Consider the following 18,116-nt stretch of genomic DNA (forward strand, 5'->3'; position numbering starts at 1 on the left):
TGAAATCACAAGTCCAATACAGCAAATGAAAGATAAACATCTTGTGAATCCAGCCATCATTTCCGATTTTTAAAATGTTTTACAGCGAAAACACTATGTATTTCTATTAGCTAACCACAATAGCCAAACACACAACCGCATATTTTCACCATGTTTCCACCGCATAGGTAGCTTTCACAAAACAAAACCGACCAAATAGAGATAAAATTAGTCACTAACCAAGAAACAACTTCATCAGATGACAGTCTTATAACATGTTATACAATAAATGTATGTTTTGTTTGAAAATGTGCATATTTGAGGTATAAATCATAGTTTTACATTGCAGCTACCATCAAAAATACCACCAAAGCAGCCAGAATAATTACAGAGAGCAACGTGAAATACCTAAATACTCATCATAAAACATTTATGAAAAATACATGGTGTACAGCAAATGAAAGATAAACATCTTGTGAATCCAGCCAATATTTCCGATTTTTTAAGTGTTTTACAGCGACAACACAATATAGCGTTATATTAGCTTACTACAATTGCCAACCACACAACCGCATTCATTCACCGCAAAGGTAGCGATCGCAAAAAAACAGCAAAAGATATAAAATTATTCACTAACCTTGATAAACTTCATCAGATGACAGTCCTATAACATCATGTTATACAATACACTTATGTTTTGTTCGAAAATGTGCATATTTATAGCTACAAATCCTGGTTATACATTGTGAATACGTAGCATCGATTCACCAGAATCTCCGGAGATATTTTGGACACTCACCTAATCTGACCAAAGAACTCATCATAAACTTTACATAAAAATACTTGTTGTATGGCAAATGAAAGATACACTGGTTCTTAATGCAACCGCTGTGTTAGATAAAAAAATAAATAAAAACTTTACCATAACATACAGCTTGCGTTATTGTGAGACAGCGCTCACCAAAACGGCGGAGAATAGGAGTCAACATTTTACACAGAAATACGAAATAACATCATAAATTGTTCTTACGTTTGCTGGGCTTCCATCAGAATGTTGTACAAGGAGTCCTTGGTCCAGAATAAATCGCCGTTTGGTTTTAGAATGTCCATTTCTTCTGTCGAATTCGCGCCACAATGCTAGCCAAGGTTGCTAACATTCCCATCCTCTCTTGACGCAAAGAACGGAAAACTCAAAGTCCCAATAAACGTTGAATAAACTGATAAAACTCGGTTGAAAAAACCTGTTGACATCTAGTGGAAGGCGTATGAAGTGCATGCATATCGATAAATAAAAGCCAGTTGAATAGGCAGGCCCTGAAACAGAGCCTCGTTTTCAGATTTTTCACTTCCTGTTTGGAAGTTTGCTGCCAAAGGAGTTCTGTTTTACTCACAGATATAATTCAAACAGTTTTAGAAACTTGAGTGTTTTCTATCCAATAATAATATGCATATTGTATGATCTAGAATTTTTTTATTTTATTTTTTATTTCACCTTTATTTAACCAGGTAGGCTAGTTGAGAACAAGTTCTCATTTGCAACTGCGACCTGGCCAAGATAAAGCATAGCAGTGTGAACAGACAACAACACAGAGTTACACATGGAGTAAACAATAAACAAGTCAATAACATGGTAGAAAAAAAGAGAATCTATATACAATGTGTGCAAAAGGCATGAGGTAGGCAATAAATCGAATAATTACAATTTAGCAGATTAACACTGGAGTGATAAATCATCAGATGATCATGTGCAAGAAGAGATACTGGTGTGCAAAAGAGCAGAAAAGTAAAAAAATAAAAGCAGTATGGGGGGTGAGGTAGGTAAATTGGGTGGGTAGTTTACAGATGGACTATGTACAGCTGCAGCGATCGGTTAGCTGCTCGGATAGCAGATTTTTAAAGTTGTTGAGGGAGATAAAAGTCTCCAACTTCAGAGATTTTTTGCAATTCGTTCCAGTCGCAGGCAGCAGAGAACTGGAAGGAAAGGCGTCCAAATGAGGTTTTGGCTTTAGGGATGATCAGTGAGATACACCTGCTGGAGCGCGTGCTGCGGGTGGGTGTAGCCATCGTGACCAGTGAACTGAGATAAGGCGGCACTTTACCTAGCATAGCCTTGTAGATGACCTGGAGCCAGTGGGTCTGACGACGAACATGTAGCGAGGGCCAGCCGACTAGGGCATACAGGTCGCAGTGGTGGGTCGTATAAGGTGCTTTAGTAACAAAACGGATGGCACTGTGATAAACTGCATCCAGTTTGCTGAGTAGAGTATTGGAAGCTATTTTGTAGATGACATCGCCGAAGTCGAGGATCGGTAGGATAGTCAGTTTTACTAGGGTAAGTTTGGCGGCGTGAGTGAAGGAGGCTTTGTTGCGGAATAGAAAGCCGACTCTAGATTTGATTTTGGATTGGAGATGTTTGATATGAGTCTGGAAGGAGAGTTTGCAGTCTAGCCAGACACCTAGGTACTTATAGATGTCCACATATTCTAGGTCGGAACCGTCCAGGGTGGTGATGCTAGTCGGGCGTGCGGGTGCAGGCAGCGAACGGTTGAAAAGCATGCATTTGGTTTTACTAGCGTTTAAGAGCAGTTGGAGGCCACGGAAGGAGTGTTGTATGGCATTGAAGCTCGTTTGGAGGTTAGATAGCACAGTGTCCAAGGAAGGGCCGGAAGTATACAGAATGGTGTCGTCTGCGTAGAGGTGGATCAGGGAATCGCCCGCAGCAAGAGCAACATCATTGATGTATACAGAGAAAAGAGTCGGCCCGAAAATTGAACCCTGTGGTACCCCCATAGAGACTGCCAGAATAGAGTACGAGGCCGTTTAAATTGGGCACGATTTTTTCCAAAGTGAAAACAGCGCCCCCCCTATTGACAAGAAGTTTTAAGATTGATTGTTTTTATAAGATAAGTTTAATGCTAGCTAGCAACTTAGCTTGGCTTCTTGCTGCACTCGCGTAACAGGTTGTCAGCCTGCCACGCAGTTTCCTCGTGGAATGCAATATGATCGGCATCCAAAAATGCTGATTACCGATTGTTATGAAAACTTGAAATCGGCCCTAATTAATCGGCCATGCCGATTCGGTCGACCTCTAGTCAATACCCAGTACTATACTTAGAAATAGTGTTGTCGTGAAACCATCATTTTGACTTCGATACCAGGTTTTGTATCACAATACTCAATACCATCACAATACTCGAAACAAAACGATGCCATGAATGACCTACCGGGGAACAGCTGCCTTGTTCAGGGGCAGAACGACAGATTTTTACCTTGTCAGCTCAGGGATTCGATCCAGCAATCTTTCGGGTTACTGGCCCAACGCTCTAACTACTAGGCTACCTGCCGCCCCAATATCATTACATTCAATGTTTTTTTTACGTCGATATTTTTCAGACAGCCATGGAACAATTATACATTCATACAATTAATTTTACTTCGTTTTTACCAATCTAACAAGATGATATATCTCTTAAACGGGGTACATCAAGATGTAGCCTATGCCTATCCACAATACAGGCGGATTCATATTCAATAGGACTGTGTGCATGCATTGACTTATTGAGCTTGTGCTGGCTGATTACATCGATTTGTGACTTATTTTATCAACAACATTTGCGTAGAAGTAGCTTCTTTTATAAAAAATGTGCGCTGTCTCATTAACCAGTAATGACTACATTCATGAGGCAAGAGTGGGGTGGCCCATCGCAACACAGTCAATTCGCTGAGGCAATAGATCATCTTTGGGAGAGATGTGAAGAGACCAAATAAGTGTATGAATAGTTTGTGGCAATCGGCTTTCAAATCAGCATTGCGTTGTGGTTTGCGCATTATCACAAAGTACTAGGATAGTGAATTTGTTAGCTTTAGCTGTCATCTAGCAAGGAAAGTTAGCTTATAAAGCTGGAAGCTACTGATATCATCTTGCGTTGTAAAGTGTTCAAGCTTGTATGAACATTGTTTTGCGAGCAGTAAATAACAGTTTCAACATTTCTACATGCAGTGTTGCATTATTGAAGTGTGTTAACTTCAGTGCAGCATGAGTGGGGAGCTAACATGATGCAGCTGAGACTCCCAGTGCAGGCTAGCAATGAGTCATTGGAGAAGGCACAGTGCGCACTATAATAAGAGGTCGGCTGCGCTGATAAACAGACTTGATCCGTGAGACACATTTGACAGAAGTGCCCAAATTAAAGACAAATCTAGTGCCGAAGCGTTTTTCATGATCTAGTATCAAAAAAGACCGGAACAACGCTTCCCAGAAAAGTATTGATGTTTTTATGTTTAACATCTCACCTGACATACAGTATCAGTCATAGAAAATGGGTGTCTGCCCCAGCCCTAGATTCCACTAAAGCTGGTTATTCATGTTGTAACCATGGGAACCTCTAGGCTGAGCATCCATTCTGTCCATAAATTCAGAGTGTTTCGTTCTCGGAGCGTTTAGAGTGCACACTGGATGCTCTGGCTGAGGAGTAGGGTTGATCTGAGCGTTCTGGCATCACAACGGCGGTCAAGCACCCAAGCTAACATTAGGTAGCTTACTAGCTACTTCCAGACATAAATGAGAGAACACATCACTTTGACCATTTTACTCTCTCTAGCAGAGCTGATTCCTTGACTTCCATTTCTGGGGCTGCGGTCCAAATACTTAAGACACACCCTCGCATTATGCCCTTAGGGGAATCCCCGTCGCCATCTTGGATGGTGATCCAAATGATTAGCCAAGCAAGGGAAGTATGCAACGTAAGCCCCTCAGTCCTCGTTTTTAGTCGGCTTTGCGAGTGTATAATTATGTTCCCCCCCGGGACCTGAAACTCCCCATAATTCAATTTGCAACGATTGTACACCCGCTAAGAAAAGTCTGCTGAAACTTAAAAACAACATCAATGGAGAAGTCAACATACAAGTGTAAGTTAAAACCAATGCAAATAAATTTGAAATTGTGCTACTAATGCACATGACGGCACAAACACGTCTCGTAAATATGTTTTTGTTTGGTTATCTTTTGGAAATTGTAGAAATAAAACAACTTCCTTCTTCAGAAGTTCCAGCTAGGCAGGCTAACGTTAGTTAGCTAATTAATTTGCTGGCTATCATACAGTAGGCGTATATTAATAATGATATATTTAATGTAAGTAGACATGCACTCATAATTGACTGTAGCGGATATAAAGCACCCACAAGCTTCCGGTGGCTGAAAACACAATCATTGGGATGAACGAGTGACGATTTTCCGGCCAAGGGTGGTCTATTTGAAATAAAATCCTTCCTCCCTTGCCCTGCAATTGTGTACTCGTCAGACGTCATGATACGTCATCAAGTGTCCACTTAATTTGAGGGGATAGGGGGTGTCTTAAGTGTTTGGACCGCAGGCTGGGTGTCAAACTTCGATTCCACTAGGAATCAACTCATAAGATTCAGTATTTTTGCGACGGTGGAAAAAATTTTCCATAGTCTACTTCAAAAACACATTCTCACATCTTTCACAGCAAAGAGTGGGCTACAGAGGGAGAGTGATTGGGGGGCACAGCCATGCATAGGTAGGCATGTCGGCAACTAGGCAGTCAGAACTGTGCATTGGTAATCAGAATATGTAGTCTCAACGCTTTAGTTCACAATTTCTTGGCTTGCAATGCCTCGCGCAAGTTTACTAAAGTAGGGGCTATCAATGAGTAGGCTGAGCTATTCTACACGCAACAGACCGAAGCCCGAACACACACTAACGTTTTTCATAGCGAAGAGAAAGAGGAGCAAAAAAGAGGGGGGGGGGGGCAGGCAAACAGCCTACGCGAGCGGTTCTGACTATCTCTTGGTAATCTGTATCTGCCTCGTAAATTCACCAAAGGTATATATTAGGCTATCAATGATTAATGTCTCAACTATTCTTCATAGAGCCAGTGAATTGAAGTTGAACATCAGTTTAATTAGGCCTTCATCATCAGATCAGTCTGCCATTTTAGTTGCAGCCACATCTAGGGTTGCACATTTTATTCAGAGGTAAAAACTTTCCATGGGAATTAACAGGCGTATATAGCAATTAATATTAATACCATTTAAGACATAATTGCAAATGATTAAATCCTTACAATAGAAATAAAAAAAAGCAATTTAGTTACGAATTGAACTTTAATTAAATGAGTTGGCTCTTCACATGGGATGATTTCCCTGAACAACAAAAGGGAATATTGAATGATCCATCGCATGTCCCAAAAACGTTTTCAACATCTGTAAAATGATAGACGAGAAACTAAAGCTTTGGTTGTCTTCTTCTCAGGCGTCCGTGTCTTCTCCCTGGACCTCCTCAATGTCCACCTCTTGGACATCAGACTGAGGCCTCATCTTCACTGTCACTTTCCAACCTTGTTGAGGATGGCTCGTTGTCAGGCTCAGAAAGCCTCAAATTTGCCCGGATGGCAAATTTTTCAACCCTTGGATTGGTCAGCCTGTTGCGTGATTTGGTGTGTGTGTGTTCCCAAACAAGGACCAGTTGCGCTCTGAGGCGGCTGATGTTGGTGGGATTTGGAGGATGAAGGCAACGGGAAAGAGCCTCAGATCCACAAAGTCTCTTCCACCATGTGACTGATGAGATATGTTGGCACGACTGCCATATTGCATCTCCATCCCAAAGCCCTTGCTTGGAACTGTACTTCACCAGACTGCCAAGAACCTTGTTCTCATCCAGGCCAAGGGGGCGAGACACAATAGTGATGACACCATAGGCCTTGTTGATCTCTGTACCAAGACAGGATGCTCTTGCCAGCATACTTGGGGTCCAACATGTACGCTGCGGCGTGTATGGGCTTCAGGCAGACATCTTCACGCCTTTTGATGCATTTCAGAACTGCAGTTTCCTCTGCTTGGAGCAACAGTGAAGTGGGCAGGGCAGTACGGATTTCTTCTTACATTTGCAAGCAGAGTCTGAACATCAGACAGGATGGCATTGTCTTCCTCAATCCGTGCAGTGGCTATTGCTACCGGTTTCAGGACTTTCAGGCTGCTTACCACTCTCTCAAAATGCATCATCCAGGAGGATCCTCTTGATGGGGCTGTCCATATTGACAGACTGTGATATGGCCATTTCTTGGAGAGACTCTTTCCCCTCCAGGAGACTGTCAAACATGACTCCGACACCCCAACGGGTGTTGCTGGGCAGCTTCAATGTGGTGCTCTTATTCTTCTCACTTTGCTTGGTGAGGTAGATTGCTGCTATAACTTGATGACCCTTCAAATACCTAACCATTTCCTTGTCTCTCTTGTAGAGTGTATCCATTGTTTTCAGTGCCATGATGTCCTTGGAGAGCAGATTCAATGCATGAGTAGCACAGCCAATGGGTGTGATGTGAGGGTAGGACTCCTCCACTTTAGACCAAGCAGCCTTCATGTTCGCAGCATTGTCTGTCACCAGTGTAAATACCTTCTGTGGTCCAAGGTCATTGATGACTGCCTTCAGCTCATCTGCAATGTAAAGACCGGTGTGTCTGTTGTCCCTTGTGTATGTGCTCTTGTAGAATACTGTTTGAGGGGTGGAGATGATGTAGTTAATTATTCCTTGCCCACAAACATTCGACCACCCATCAGAGATGATTGCAATACAGTCTGTTTTCTCTATGATTTGCTTGACCTTCACTTGAACTCTGTTGAATTCTGCATCCAGCAAATGAGTAGATAAAGCATGTCTGGTTGGAGGGGTGTATGCTGGGTGAAGAACATTCAGAAATCTCTTCCAGTACACATCGCCTATGAGCATCAGAGGTGAACCAGTTGCATATACAGCTCGAGCAAGACATTCATCAGCATTTCTTTGACTACGTTCCTCCATTGAGTCAAAACAACTTCTGATTCCATGAGGAACATGAGCTGTTGCTATCGATACGGTGTCTGATTCATCATTTTCACCTCGAATAGAGGTGGGACTTTTGTCAGAGGTTGCTTGTTGTGAGCGCCGAGCGAACTTTATGCACTTGACCAGATGATTCTGCATCTTTGTTGCATTCTTCACATATGATTTGGCACAGTATTTGCAAAGGTACACAGCTTTTCCTAATACATTAGCTACAGTGAAATGTCTCCACACATCAGATAGTGCCCGTGCATTTTCCTGTAAAGATTTGAAAAAAAAAAGTAAAATAAAATTCCATGTACAGGTAAATAGTTAAGCAGTTAGATTAAACAACTCCTTTGTAAGATACATGTTTTAAAATTGAACATGTATGGAAACAGGTAGCAGGCTCAAGCAAGCTAAAATTCACATGGTAGCAAAAACTAACTAGCAGGAATTGTTAGAAATGATTTAAACACACTTTGCTGTAGGCTACTATATACTAGTTAATTCTTATGGCTGCCATCCCGGTAACGGGATCGATATGACAGCAGCCAGAGAAAGTGCAGGGCGCCAAATTCAAACAACAGAAATCTCATAATTAAAATTCCTCAAACATACATGTGTCTTATACCATTTTTAAGGTAATCTTGTTGTTAATCCCACCAAAGTGTCCGATTTCAAATAGGATTTTCAGCGAAAGCACCACAAACGATTATGTTAGGTCACCGCCAAATCACAGACAAACACAGTCATTTCCCCAGCCAAAGATAGGAGTCACAAAAAGCACAAATAGAGATAAAATGAATCACTAACCTTTGATTATCTTCATCAGATGACACTCATAGGACTTCATGTTACACAATACATGTATGTTTTGTTTGATAAAGTTCATATTTATATAAAAAAATCTGTGTTTACATTGGCGTGTTACGTTCACTAGTTCCAAAAACATCCAGTGATTTTGCATAGCCACATCGATTCAACAGAAATACTCATCATAAATGTAGATGATAATACAAGTTATACACATGGAATTATAGATATACCTCTCCTTAATGCAACCGCTGTGTCAGATTTCAAAAAAACTTTACGGAAAAATGAACCATGCAATAATCTGAGACGGCGCTCAGAACAATAGTCAAATTAGCCGCCATGTTGGAGTCAACAGAAACCAGAAATTACATGATAAATATTCCTCCTTACCTTTGATGATCTTCATCAGAATGCACTCCCAGGAATCCCAGGTCCACAATAAATGCTTGATTTGTTCGATAATGTCCGTTATTTATGTCCAATTAGCTACTTTGGTTAGCGCGTTTGGTAAACAATTCCAAAGTCACGAAGCGTGTTCCCTAAAAGCTGACGAAATGTCCAAAAGTTCAGTAAGTCAGTAGAAACATGTCAAACGATGTATTGAATCAATCTTTAGAATGTTAACAAATCTTGAATACATTTCCAACCGGAGAATTACATTGACTTCAGATGAGCGATGGAACAGAGCTCCCTCATGTGAACGCGCATGGTCAAAGAATGGTCAGGTCATGGCAGACCTGACAAATTCCCTCTCATTCGGCCCCCCTTCACAGTAGAGTCATCAGACAAAGTTCTACAGACTGTTGACATCTAGTGGAAGCCGTAGGAAGTGCAAACTCATTCATATCGCGCTGTGATTTCAATGGGATCTTGGTTGAAAATCTGCCAGCCTCAGAATTTCCACTTCCTGTTTGGATTTTTTCTCTGGTTTTTGCCTGCCATATGAGTTCTGTTATACTCACAGACATAATTCAAACAGTTTTAGAAACTTCAGAGTGTTTTCTATCCAATACTACTAATAATATGCATATATTAGCAACTATGACTGAGGAGCAGGCTGTTTACTCTGGGCACCTCTGTGCACCTTTCATCCAAGCTACTCAATACTGCCCCTGCAGCCACAAGAAGTTAACAAAAAATCGTGTATGTCGGGCCTCCCGGGTGGCACAGTGGTCTAGGGCACTGCATCGCAGCGCTAGCTGCGCCACCAGAGACTATGGGTTCTCGCCCAGGCTCTGTCGCAGCCGGCCGCGACCGGGAGGTCCGTGGGGCGACGCAGAATTGGCCTAGCGTCATCCGGGTTAGGGAGGGTTTGGCTGGTAGGGATATCCTTGTCTCATCGTGCACCAGCGACTCCTGTGGTGGGCCGGGCGCAGTGCGCGCTAATCAAGGGAGCCAGGTGCACGGTGTTTCCTCTGACACATTGGTGCGGCTGGCTTCCGGGTTGGAGGCGCGCTGTGTTAAGAAGTAGTGCGGCTTGGTTGGGTTGTTTCGGAAGACGCATGGCTTTCGACCTTCGTCTCTCCCGAGCCCGTACGGGAGTTGTAGCGATGAGACAAGATAGTAATTACTAACAATTGGATACCATGAAATTGGGGAGAAAAAGGGGTAAAAAAAAAATATATATATATAAAATAAATAATCGTGTATGTCATAAAATATATTCACCCCACCCAGTATTGTAATCAAAACTTACCAGAACGCATGTAGTCCTTGGCTCAGACAGTGTAGTAGTGTGGGCTTAATAGCATCTCATTGGTGTGCAAGATCTTGAGAATCAGCTGTGATGGAAGAATGCACTGTGCATGTAGAGGGTTGCAATTCCATTGAATTGGGGATAGTTTAAACAAAATATGTCACAAGACCTAGAATTGCCTTGTGTATCCAACAATAAAGGTTCACTGTTAAGCTAACGTTTTTGATGAATTTAAGCAACATTCCCAGGTTTAACTTCTCATGGAAAATGTACTCAAAATTCCTGAAATTGACCCGAAAGTTTCTGACCTTTTGCACGTCTTGTGTAAGGCCAGCCAAAAGAGCTCCATTTTGCTGCCAATTTCAATGTTGGAACGTGATATGATGAACTCCATGCATTAATTTGGCTTTGATCCCACAACCTTTCTAAAGATGCAACAAGTACTCTAATTTCGACTGATGTTACAATACCTACACTACCGTTCAAAAGTTTGACATCACTTAGAAATGTCCTTGTTTTTTAAAGAATAGCAAAAAATGTGGTCCATTAAAATAACATAATTGATCAGATATACAGTGTAGACATTGTTAATGTTGTAAATTACTTTTGTAGCTTGAAACTAGTCTAAAGAAGGCCAATTTTTATTGCTTCTTTAGTCAGAACAACAGTTTTCAGCTGTGCTAACATAATTGCAAAAGGGTTTTATAATGATCAATTAGCCATTTAACTTCTCTGCGCTACAGATCCCTTTTACGGGATCATTTTCCTAAACAACCGCTGAATTGCAGGGCGCAAAATATTACTACAAATATTTATAATCATGCAATCACAAGTGAAATATACCAAAACACAGCTTAGCTTGTTGTTAATCCACCTATCGAGTCAGATTTTGAAAATATGCTTTACAGAGAAAGAAATCCAAGCTTTTGTGAGTTTATCAATCAATGCTAGAACAGCTAGCCCCAAATTAGCATGGTCAGAAAAGCAATAAAATTAAACGTTTACCTTTGATAATCTTCGGATGTTTGCACTCACGAGACTCCCAGTTACACAACAAATGTTATTTTTGTTCGATAAATATTACTTTAATAGCAAAAAAACGGCATTTGGGTTGCACGTTATGTTCAGAAAACCAAAGCCTCGTTCCGTTCGACAAAAATTCCAAAAAGTATCCGTAATGGTTGTAGAAACATGCCAAATGTTTTTTTATAATCAATCCTCAGGTTGTTTTTAACAAACATAATCAATAATATTTCGACCGTAACCTATTCAATAAGAGAGGAAAGTAAAATGGAGAGCTACCCCACTCGCGCGCAGGAACTATTCAGAGGACACCTGACTACTTTTGAAAAATCTCGCCCATTTTTCAAAATAAAAGCCTGAAACTATGTCTAAAGCCTGGTCACAGCCTGAGGAAGCCATTGGAAAAGGAATCTGGTTGATACCCCTTTAAATGGAAGAAAGACGGGCCAGGAAACACAGATTAAAAAATAATAATAATAATAATAAAATGATACTTGGATTAGCTAACAACATGCCATTGGAACACATGAGTGAAGGTTGCTGATAATGGGCCTCTGTACTCCTATGTAGATATTCCGTTTCAGCTACAATAGTCAATTACAACATTAACAATGTCTAAACTGTATTTCTGATCAATTTTATGTTATTTTAATGGACACAATTAGCTTTTCTTTCAAAAACAAGGACATTTTTAAGTGACTCAACGGTTTATGTATTTCTCTACTGAAGCAGCGAAGTCTGAGAGTAAGTAGTAGCTAGTGCACACTCGCACAGTGAATTCCAGTTCAGTTTCTCGGATGGCAAGGGGCTTGAAAATTTTCCTCCATAGCCAAATAATCCTGGCAAAACCTCACGTTGCTAGGCAACCATGCAAACTTGTATAAATAGAAATGACTATGTATGGAATCTGATTGGAATGTTGACGCTGGCCAACTACTGCATAACATATACAGTGGGGAGAACAACTATTGGATACACTGCCGATTTTGCAGGTTTTCCTACTTACAAAGCATGTAGAGGTCTGTAATTTTTATCATAGGTACACTTCAACTGTGAGAGACGGAATCTAAAACAAAAATCCAGAAAATCACATTGTATGATTTTTAAGTAATTCATTTGCATTTTATTGCATGACATAAGTATTTGATACATCAGAAAAGCAGAACTTAATATTTGATACAGAAACCTTTTTCTGCAATTACAGAGATCATACGTTTCCTGTAGTTCTTGACCAGGTTTGGACACACTGCAGCAGGGATTTTGGCCCACTCCTCCATACAGACCTTCTCCAGATCCTTCAGGTTTCGGGGCTGTCGCTGGGCAATACGGACTTTCAGCTCCCTCCAAAGATTTTCTATTGGGTTCAGGTCTGGAGACTGGCTAGGCCACTCCGGGACCTTGAGATGCTTCTTACGGAGCCACTCCTTAGTTGCCCTGGCTGTGTTTCGGGTCGTTGTCATGCTGGAAGACCCAGCCACGACCCATCTTCAATGCTCTTACTGAGGGAAGGAGGTTGTTGGCCAAGATCTCGCGATACATGGCCCCATCCATCCTCCCCTCAATACGGTGCAGTCGTCCTGTCCCCTTTGCAGAAAAGCATCCCCAAAGAATGATGTTTCCACCTCCATGCTTCACGGTTGGGATGGTGTTCTTGGGGTTGTACTCATCCTTCTTCCTCAACACGGCGAGTGAAGTTTAGACCAAAAAGCTCTATTTTTGTCTCATCAGACCACATGACCTTCTCCCATTCCTCCTCTGGATCATCCAGATGGTCATTGGCAAACTTCAGACGGGCCTGGACATGCGCTGGCTTGAGCGGGGGGACCTTGCGTGCGCTGCAGGATTTTAATCCATGACGGCGTAGTGTGTTACTAATGGTTTTCTTTGAGACAGTGGTCCCAGCTCTCTTCAGGTCATTGACCAGGTCCTGCCGTGTAGTTCTGGGCTGATCCCTCACTTTCCTCATGATCATTGATGCCCCACGAGGTGAGATCTTGCATGGAGCCCCAGACCGAGGGTGATTGACCGTCATCTTGAACTTCTTCCATTTTCTAATAATTGCGCCAACAGTTGTTGCCTTCTCACCAAGCTGCTTGCCTATTGTCCTGTAGCCCCTCCCAGCCTTGTGTAGGTCTACAATTGTACCCCTGATGTCCTTACACAGGTCTCTGGTCTTGGCCATTGTGGTGAGGTTGGAGTCTGTTTGAGTGTGTGGACAGGTGTCTTTTATACAGGTAATGAGTTCAAACAGGTGCAGTTAATACAGGTAATGAGTGGAGAACAGGAGGGCTTCTTAAAGAAAAACGAACAGGTCTGTGAGAGCTGGAATTCTTACTGGTTGGTAGGTGATCAAATACTTATGTCATGCATTAAAATCATACAATGTGATTTTCTGGATTTTTGTTTTAGATTCCGTCTCTCACAGTTGAAGTGTACCTATGATAAAAATTACAGACCTCTACATGCTTTGTAAGTAGGAAAACCTGCAAAATCGGCAGTGTATCAAATACTTGTTCTCCCCACTGTATATGACCAATCCCTTAGCCAGCACTAAGCGTGTTTTCATGAATTAATAACTTTACCCATAACCCATTTCACATCAGTCAATTCCCAGTGCTGATGATCTCTGCATTGCAGTCTTCTCAAAATTAGAATGTAACCTAGATTCCTGGGCACTTCGAAATTTAAAAAAATCTAGACCTCATACAGCTTGGCTGGGTTAAATATAACCATAAGCAGCACAACTGTCGATCTGCTTTGCTGTCCTTGCCCAGAATTAATCGCCAGACAGTCTGTTGGAGCTAGGAACAGAAGCATTAAGCTAGACCTGCTAAATATGTGTATGCGAGCAATAACATTTGATTTGAGTCTGCCACAGTGCTGTTCATTGTTAATGGCATCGAATCACTTCCCGTCGTCCTGAGTCTAGTCTACACAGTGTGACCCTGGCTAGTGAGATCGTCTGCTCAATAGCATAATTGATCTACCCCTAGGCTTTCTCTGTTGGTTCAGAGTACAAACAACCCATTGTTGAACTGCAACTCAGTATTGTACACATTAATATTTAATCTCTGCAAACAAGTAAACGGGATGAATTCCTTTGTATGTTACAGTAGATGGCTGTTGTAGCAGGTGCCTTTTGTCTTTTTGCTAGCTTCTTAGCAAGGTTTTGGGTCTATAGCACTTGAACTCTGTCCAATTAAAAAATGCAGTCCTTAATTGATTAAATAAATCCATTAAACGAGTAAACCTTACCCTAGAATAACGCTTTACCTCTGCTTAGTCTGTAGACAAACTGTAGCTTAAACAATGGCATTCCTTTATACATTTGCTACCTTCTGAAAAAAGCGTATTCGTCTTGGTCGATCCCATGGTCATTCCCACTTTTTTTGTGTCTGGCTATGTATGCAAGTGCTTTTGAGTGTTTGTGTGAGTTTAAGAGGGGGTGTGTGTGTGCTCGCATGTTTGAGTGGGAGAGGCTGGTGTCTGAAGCTCTTTTCTACTCATCACTTCAGCAGCAGAAGTGGGTCTTATGGCAGGTACGTCCTACCCCACCCACAACAATCCCTTATCCCCCCCCATCTGTGCAGCACATAACCACACACTGTCGCTCCTCTTGTTGTATACCTGTTGTTTCTTTTGTATGTCTCCATCTGCGAACACCAGGCAGGAAATGGAAGCATGGTCAAAGATATTGTGTTTCTGCATGGCATTGTTTTCATTCATCTTTTGCTGCTGCATTAGAGCTATGGTTTGTATTTTATCATAGTGATGGGGGTTTTGTACAGTAATCGTGTTGTCTCTGCTAAGTGGTTGATAAACATACTGATGTGGTTGTGGCTCATGCTTCAGTGATGTTGCCTACACCGATTATGACGCTCATGTCAATGCTGTGGTCTATACATTGTATGTAAACTTTGTTTGGTATTGTGATCTGATAACCAGATAAAAACTGTATAAGAAGAATGACATGGGCCTTTTCAATGAAATTAGTCTAACCATGTGGCTCAACCAGAATAACTGTATGCCTATGTCAATAAAAAGGCCCCCATGCCATAGAATTATGTAGCTCAGAAATATTTCCATAGGAGTAAGCAATTTCGAGAATTCCACCCGGCCGGAAAAGGATCCTTTCAGCTCTACAGGTGTTTAGTGTAAGGGGCAGAGGTTGATTTGGAGTGCCGCAGAATTGAGGCGGTTTCAGGAGGTCTGCAGATCAATATTATCATGCCCCTTGGTCGACATGTGTAGGACTACATCCTTGTGACATGCTGTGATATAGTGTATTTTTCTTTCATATAGCCAGGTTAGGTGAGGACGTTTGGTGTCTACTTTAATCTAATGCAGTGAATCTATTCTGTGAGGATGTGGGCTTCAAAAGTTGCGTTTTACATAGGCAGCCCAATTCTGCCCTTTTTTTGTTGTTGTAATTCTATGCTAGTAGATACCATAGACTTCCAGTCGTTGCGCTAACGCTAGTTAGCAAACTACCTCGAACATCCTTCATACTGGAGACCGAGACATAAAAATGATATCCACTAGTTCATCGGACTATGGGGAAGTAGACAAAGGGCCTCATTTTCCGAAATACCAAAGTATCCCTTTTAAGCTCTTTCCAGTAGCATAACTACTTTTTTGAGCAGATGCATGAAGTGGTTGCGTCAGTAGACTGGTAGTCCGCTTTGAGTGAAAGTCAGACTGGACTGAGTGATATTCTTTGACTCAGTTTAATGGAAAGCTGATCAGGGTGAGCTGGTGTATGGATAGAATAGTGACGTTAAAATGAGGCCAGTATGCCTATTCTTTTCGCTTGTTTTTTTTTTTTTAGGCATGTCTGAGTCGGAGCAGTCTTTGAAGGGCACTTCACAGATCAAGATCCTTCCTGCCGAAGACATCGAAGGCATGAGAGTTGTGTCTAAGGTAAATTATTCAATTGTTTTTTAAGCTTTCGCTGTTGCAGTTAATAACTTACTCAAACAGTTTTAACCTCTAACGAGTCACAAACCCGGATCTGGGATCCCCCCCATCAAAAAAGCTGACTAGCCTAGCCTAGCCTAAAGCCACAGGGATATCATATAATAAAATGTTCATGAAATCACAAGTCCAAGACACCAAATGAAAGATACACATCTTGTGAATCCAGCCATCATTTCTGATTTTTAAAATGTTTTACAGGGAAGACACAATATGTATTTCTATTAGCTAACCACCATAGCAAAAGACACAACTTTTTTTCCCCACCATTTTTTTCCTGCATAGGTAGCTATCACAAATTCGACCAAATAAAGATATAAATAGTCACTAACCAAGAAACAACTTCATCAGATGACAGTCTGATAACATATTTATTGTATAGCATATGTCTTGTTCGGAAAATGTGCATATTTCAGGTATAAATCATAGTTTTACATTGCAGCCACCATCACAACTCTCACCAAAGCAACTAGAATAACTACAGAGAGCAAACGTGAATTACCTAAATACTCATCATAAAACATTTATGAAAAATACACAGCGTACAGCAAATGAAAGACAAAGATCTTGTGAATCCAGCCAATATTTCAGATTTTTTAAGTGTTTTACAGCAAACACAATTTAGCATTATATTAGCTTACTACAATAGCCAACCACACAACAGCATTGATTCAAGCCAACAGTAGCGATAACGAATAAACCAGCAAAAGATATAAATTTTTTCACTAACCTTCTCAGACTTCTTCAGATGACAGTCCTATAACATCATATTACACAATACATATTGTTTGTTCGAAAATGTGCATATTTAGCGGCACAAATTGTGGTTATACAATGAGAATAGTAGCCAAGCTGCCAACAAAATGTCGGGAGAAATCTTGGGAGAGGCACCTAATCTAATCAATAACTAATCATAAACTTGACTAAAAAATACAGGTTGGACAGCAAATTAAAGATACATTAGTTCTTAAAGCAACCGCTGTGTTAGATTTTAAAAATTAACGTTACTACGACATACAGCGTGCGCTAAAGCGAGACCGCACCGAAATTAATGGCCGAATAATAGTTTTACATTTTTCAACAGAACAACGAATTAACATCATAAATAGTTCTTACTTTTTGATGAGCTTCCATCAGAATCTTGTGCAAGTGGTCCTTTGTCCAGAATCATCGTTGCTCGGTTGTAGATTGCCGTCTTCAACTTAGGAATTAGCAGCAAACATTAGCCATGTGGTGAAGACGTGTCCAACTCACCATAACGCAGGACAAAGAAATATCCGAAAATCGCAATAAACTGATATAACTCGGTTTAAAATAACTACATTATGATGTCTTTAACACCTATATCGAATAAAATCAGAACCGGATATATCTAAGGCCTATAACGAGAGCTTTTCAGAATGCCATCCTGAGCTCCTCTGCGCCATGACGAACGTTGAAAAGAGTGCACCCCCGGTTCCATGAGCCTTTATATGGCCTCAGATCTGCCTAGCAACACAATTCCAATTCTCACTGCTTACTGACATCTAGGGGAAATCGTATGCAGTGCATGTCGACTCATAGATCACATGCAATTTAATAAACTGACCCTGGAACAGAGCATCTATTTCAGATTTCTCACTTCCTGACAGGAAGTTAGCTGCAACTTGAGTTCTGTTTTACTCACAGATATAATTCAAACGGTTTTAGAAACTAGAGTGTTTTCTATCCAATAGTAATAATAATATGCATATTGTACGAGCAAGAATTGAGTACGAGGCAGTTTAATTTGGGAACTAATTTTTACAAAGTCGAAATGGCGCCCCCCTA

The 18,116-nt window shown here is 41.1% G+C and overlaps 1 protein-coding gene across 5 annotated transcripts in view; it reads left to right on the forward strand.

Moving 5' to 3' along the window:
* The window catches only part of LOC139563803 (methionine aminopeptidase 1-like), a 29,118-nt gene that overhangs the window by 5,332 nt on the left and 5,670 nt on the right, over positions 1–18,116 (forward strand). For 3 of the 5 annotated variants that reach the window (XM_071382723.1, XM_071382720.1, XM_071382721.1), the window contains exon 6: positions 16,162–16,253. In XM_071382723.1, the coding sequence (XP_071238824.1) occupies positions 16,162–16,253 (92 nt within the window). Of the gene's footprint in view, positions 1–14,848; positions 14,873–16,161; positions 16,254–18,116 lie in introns of all 5 variants that reach the window. The other 2 variants (XM_071382718.1, XM_071382722.1) reach the window with 1 other exon arrangement.

The sequence above is a fragment of the Salvelinus alpinus genome, chromosome 34 (genome assembly GCF_045679555.1).
Source record: "Salvelinus alpinus chromosome 34, SLU_Salpinus.1, whole genome shotgun sequence".
NCBI classification, from domain to species: Eukaryota; Metazoa; Chordata; class Actinopteri; order Salmoniformes; family Salmonidae; genus Salvelinus; species Salvelinus alpinus.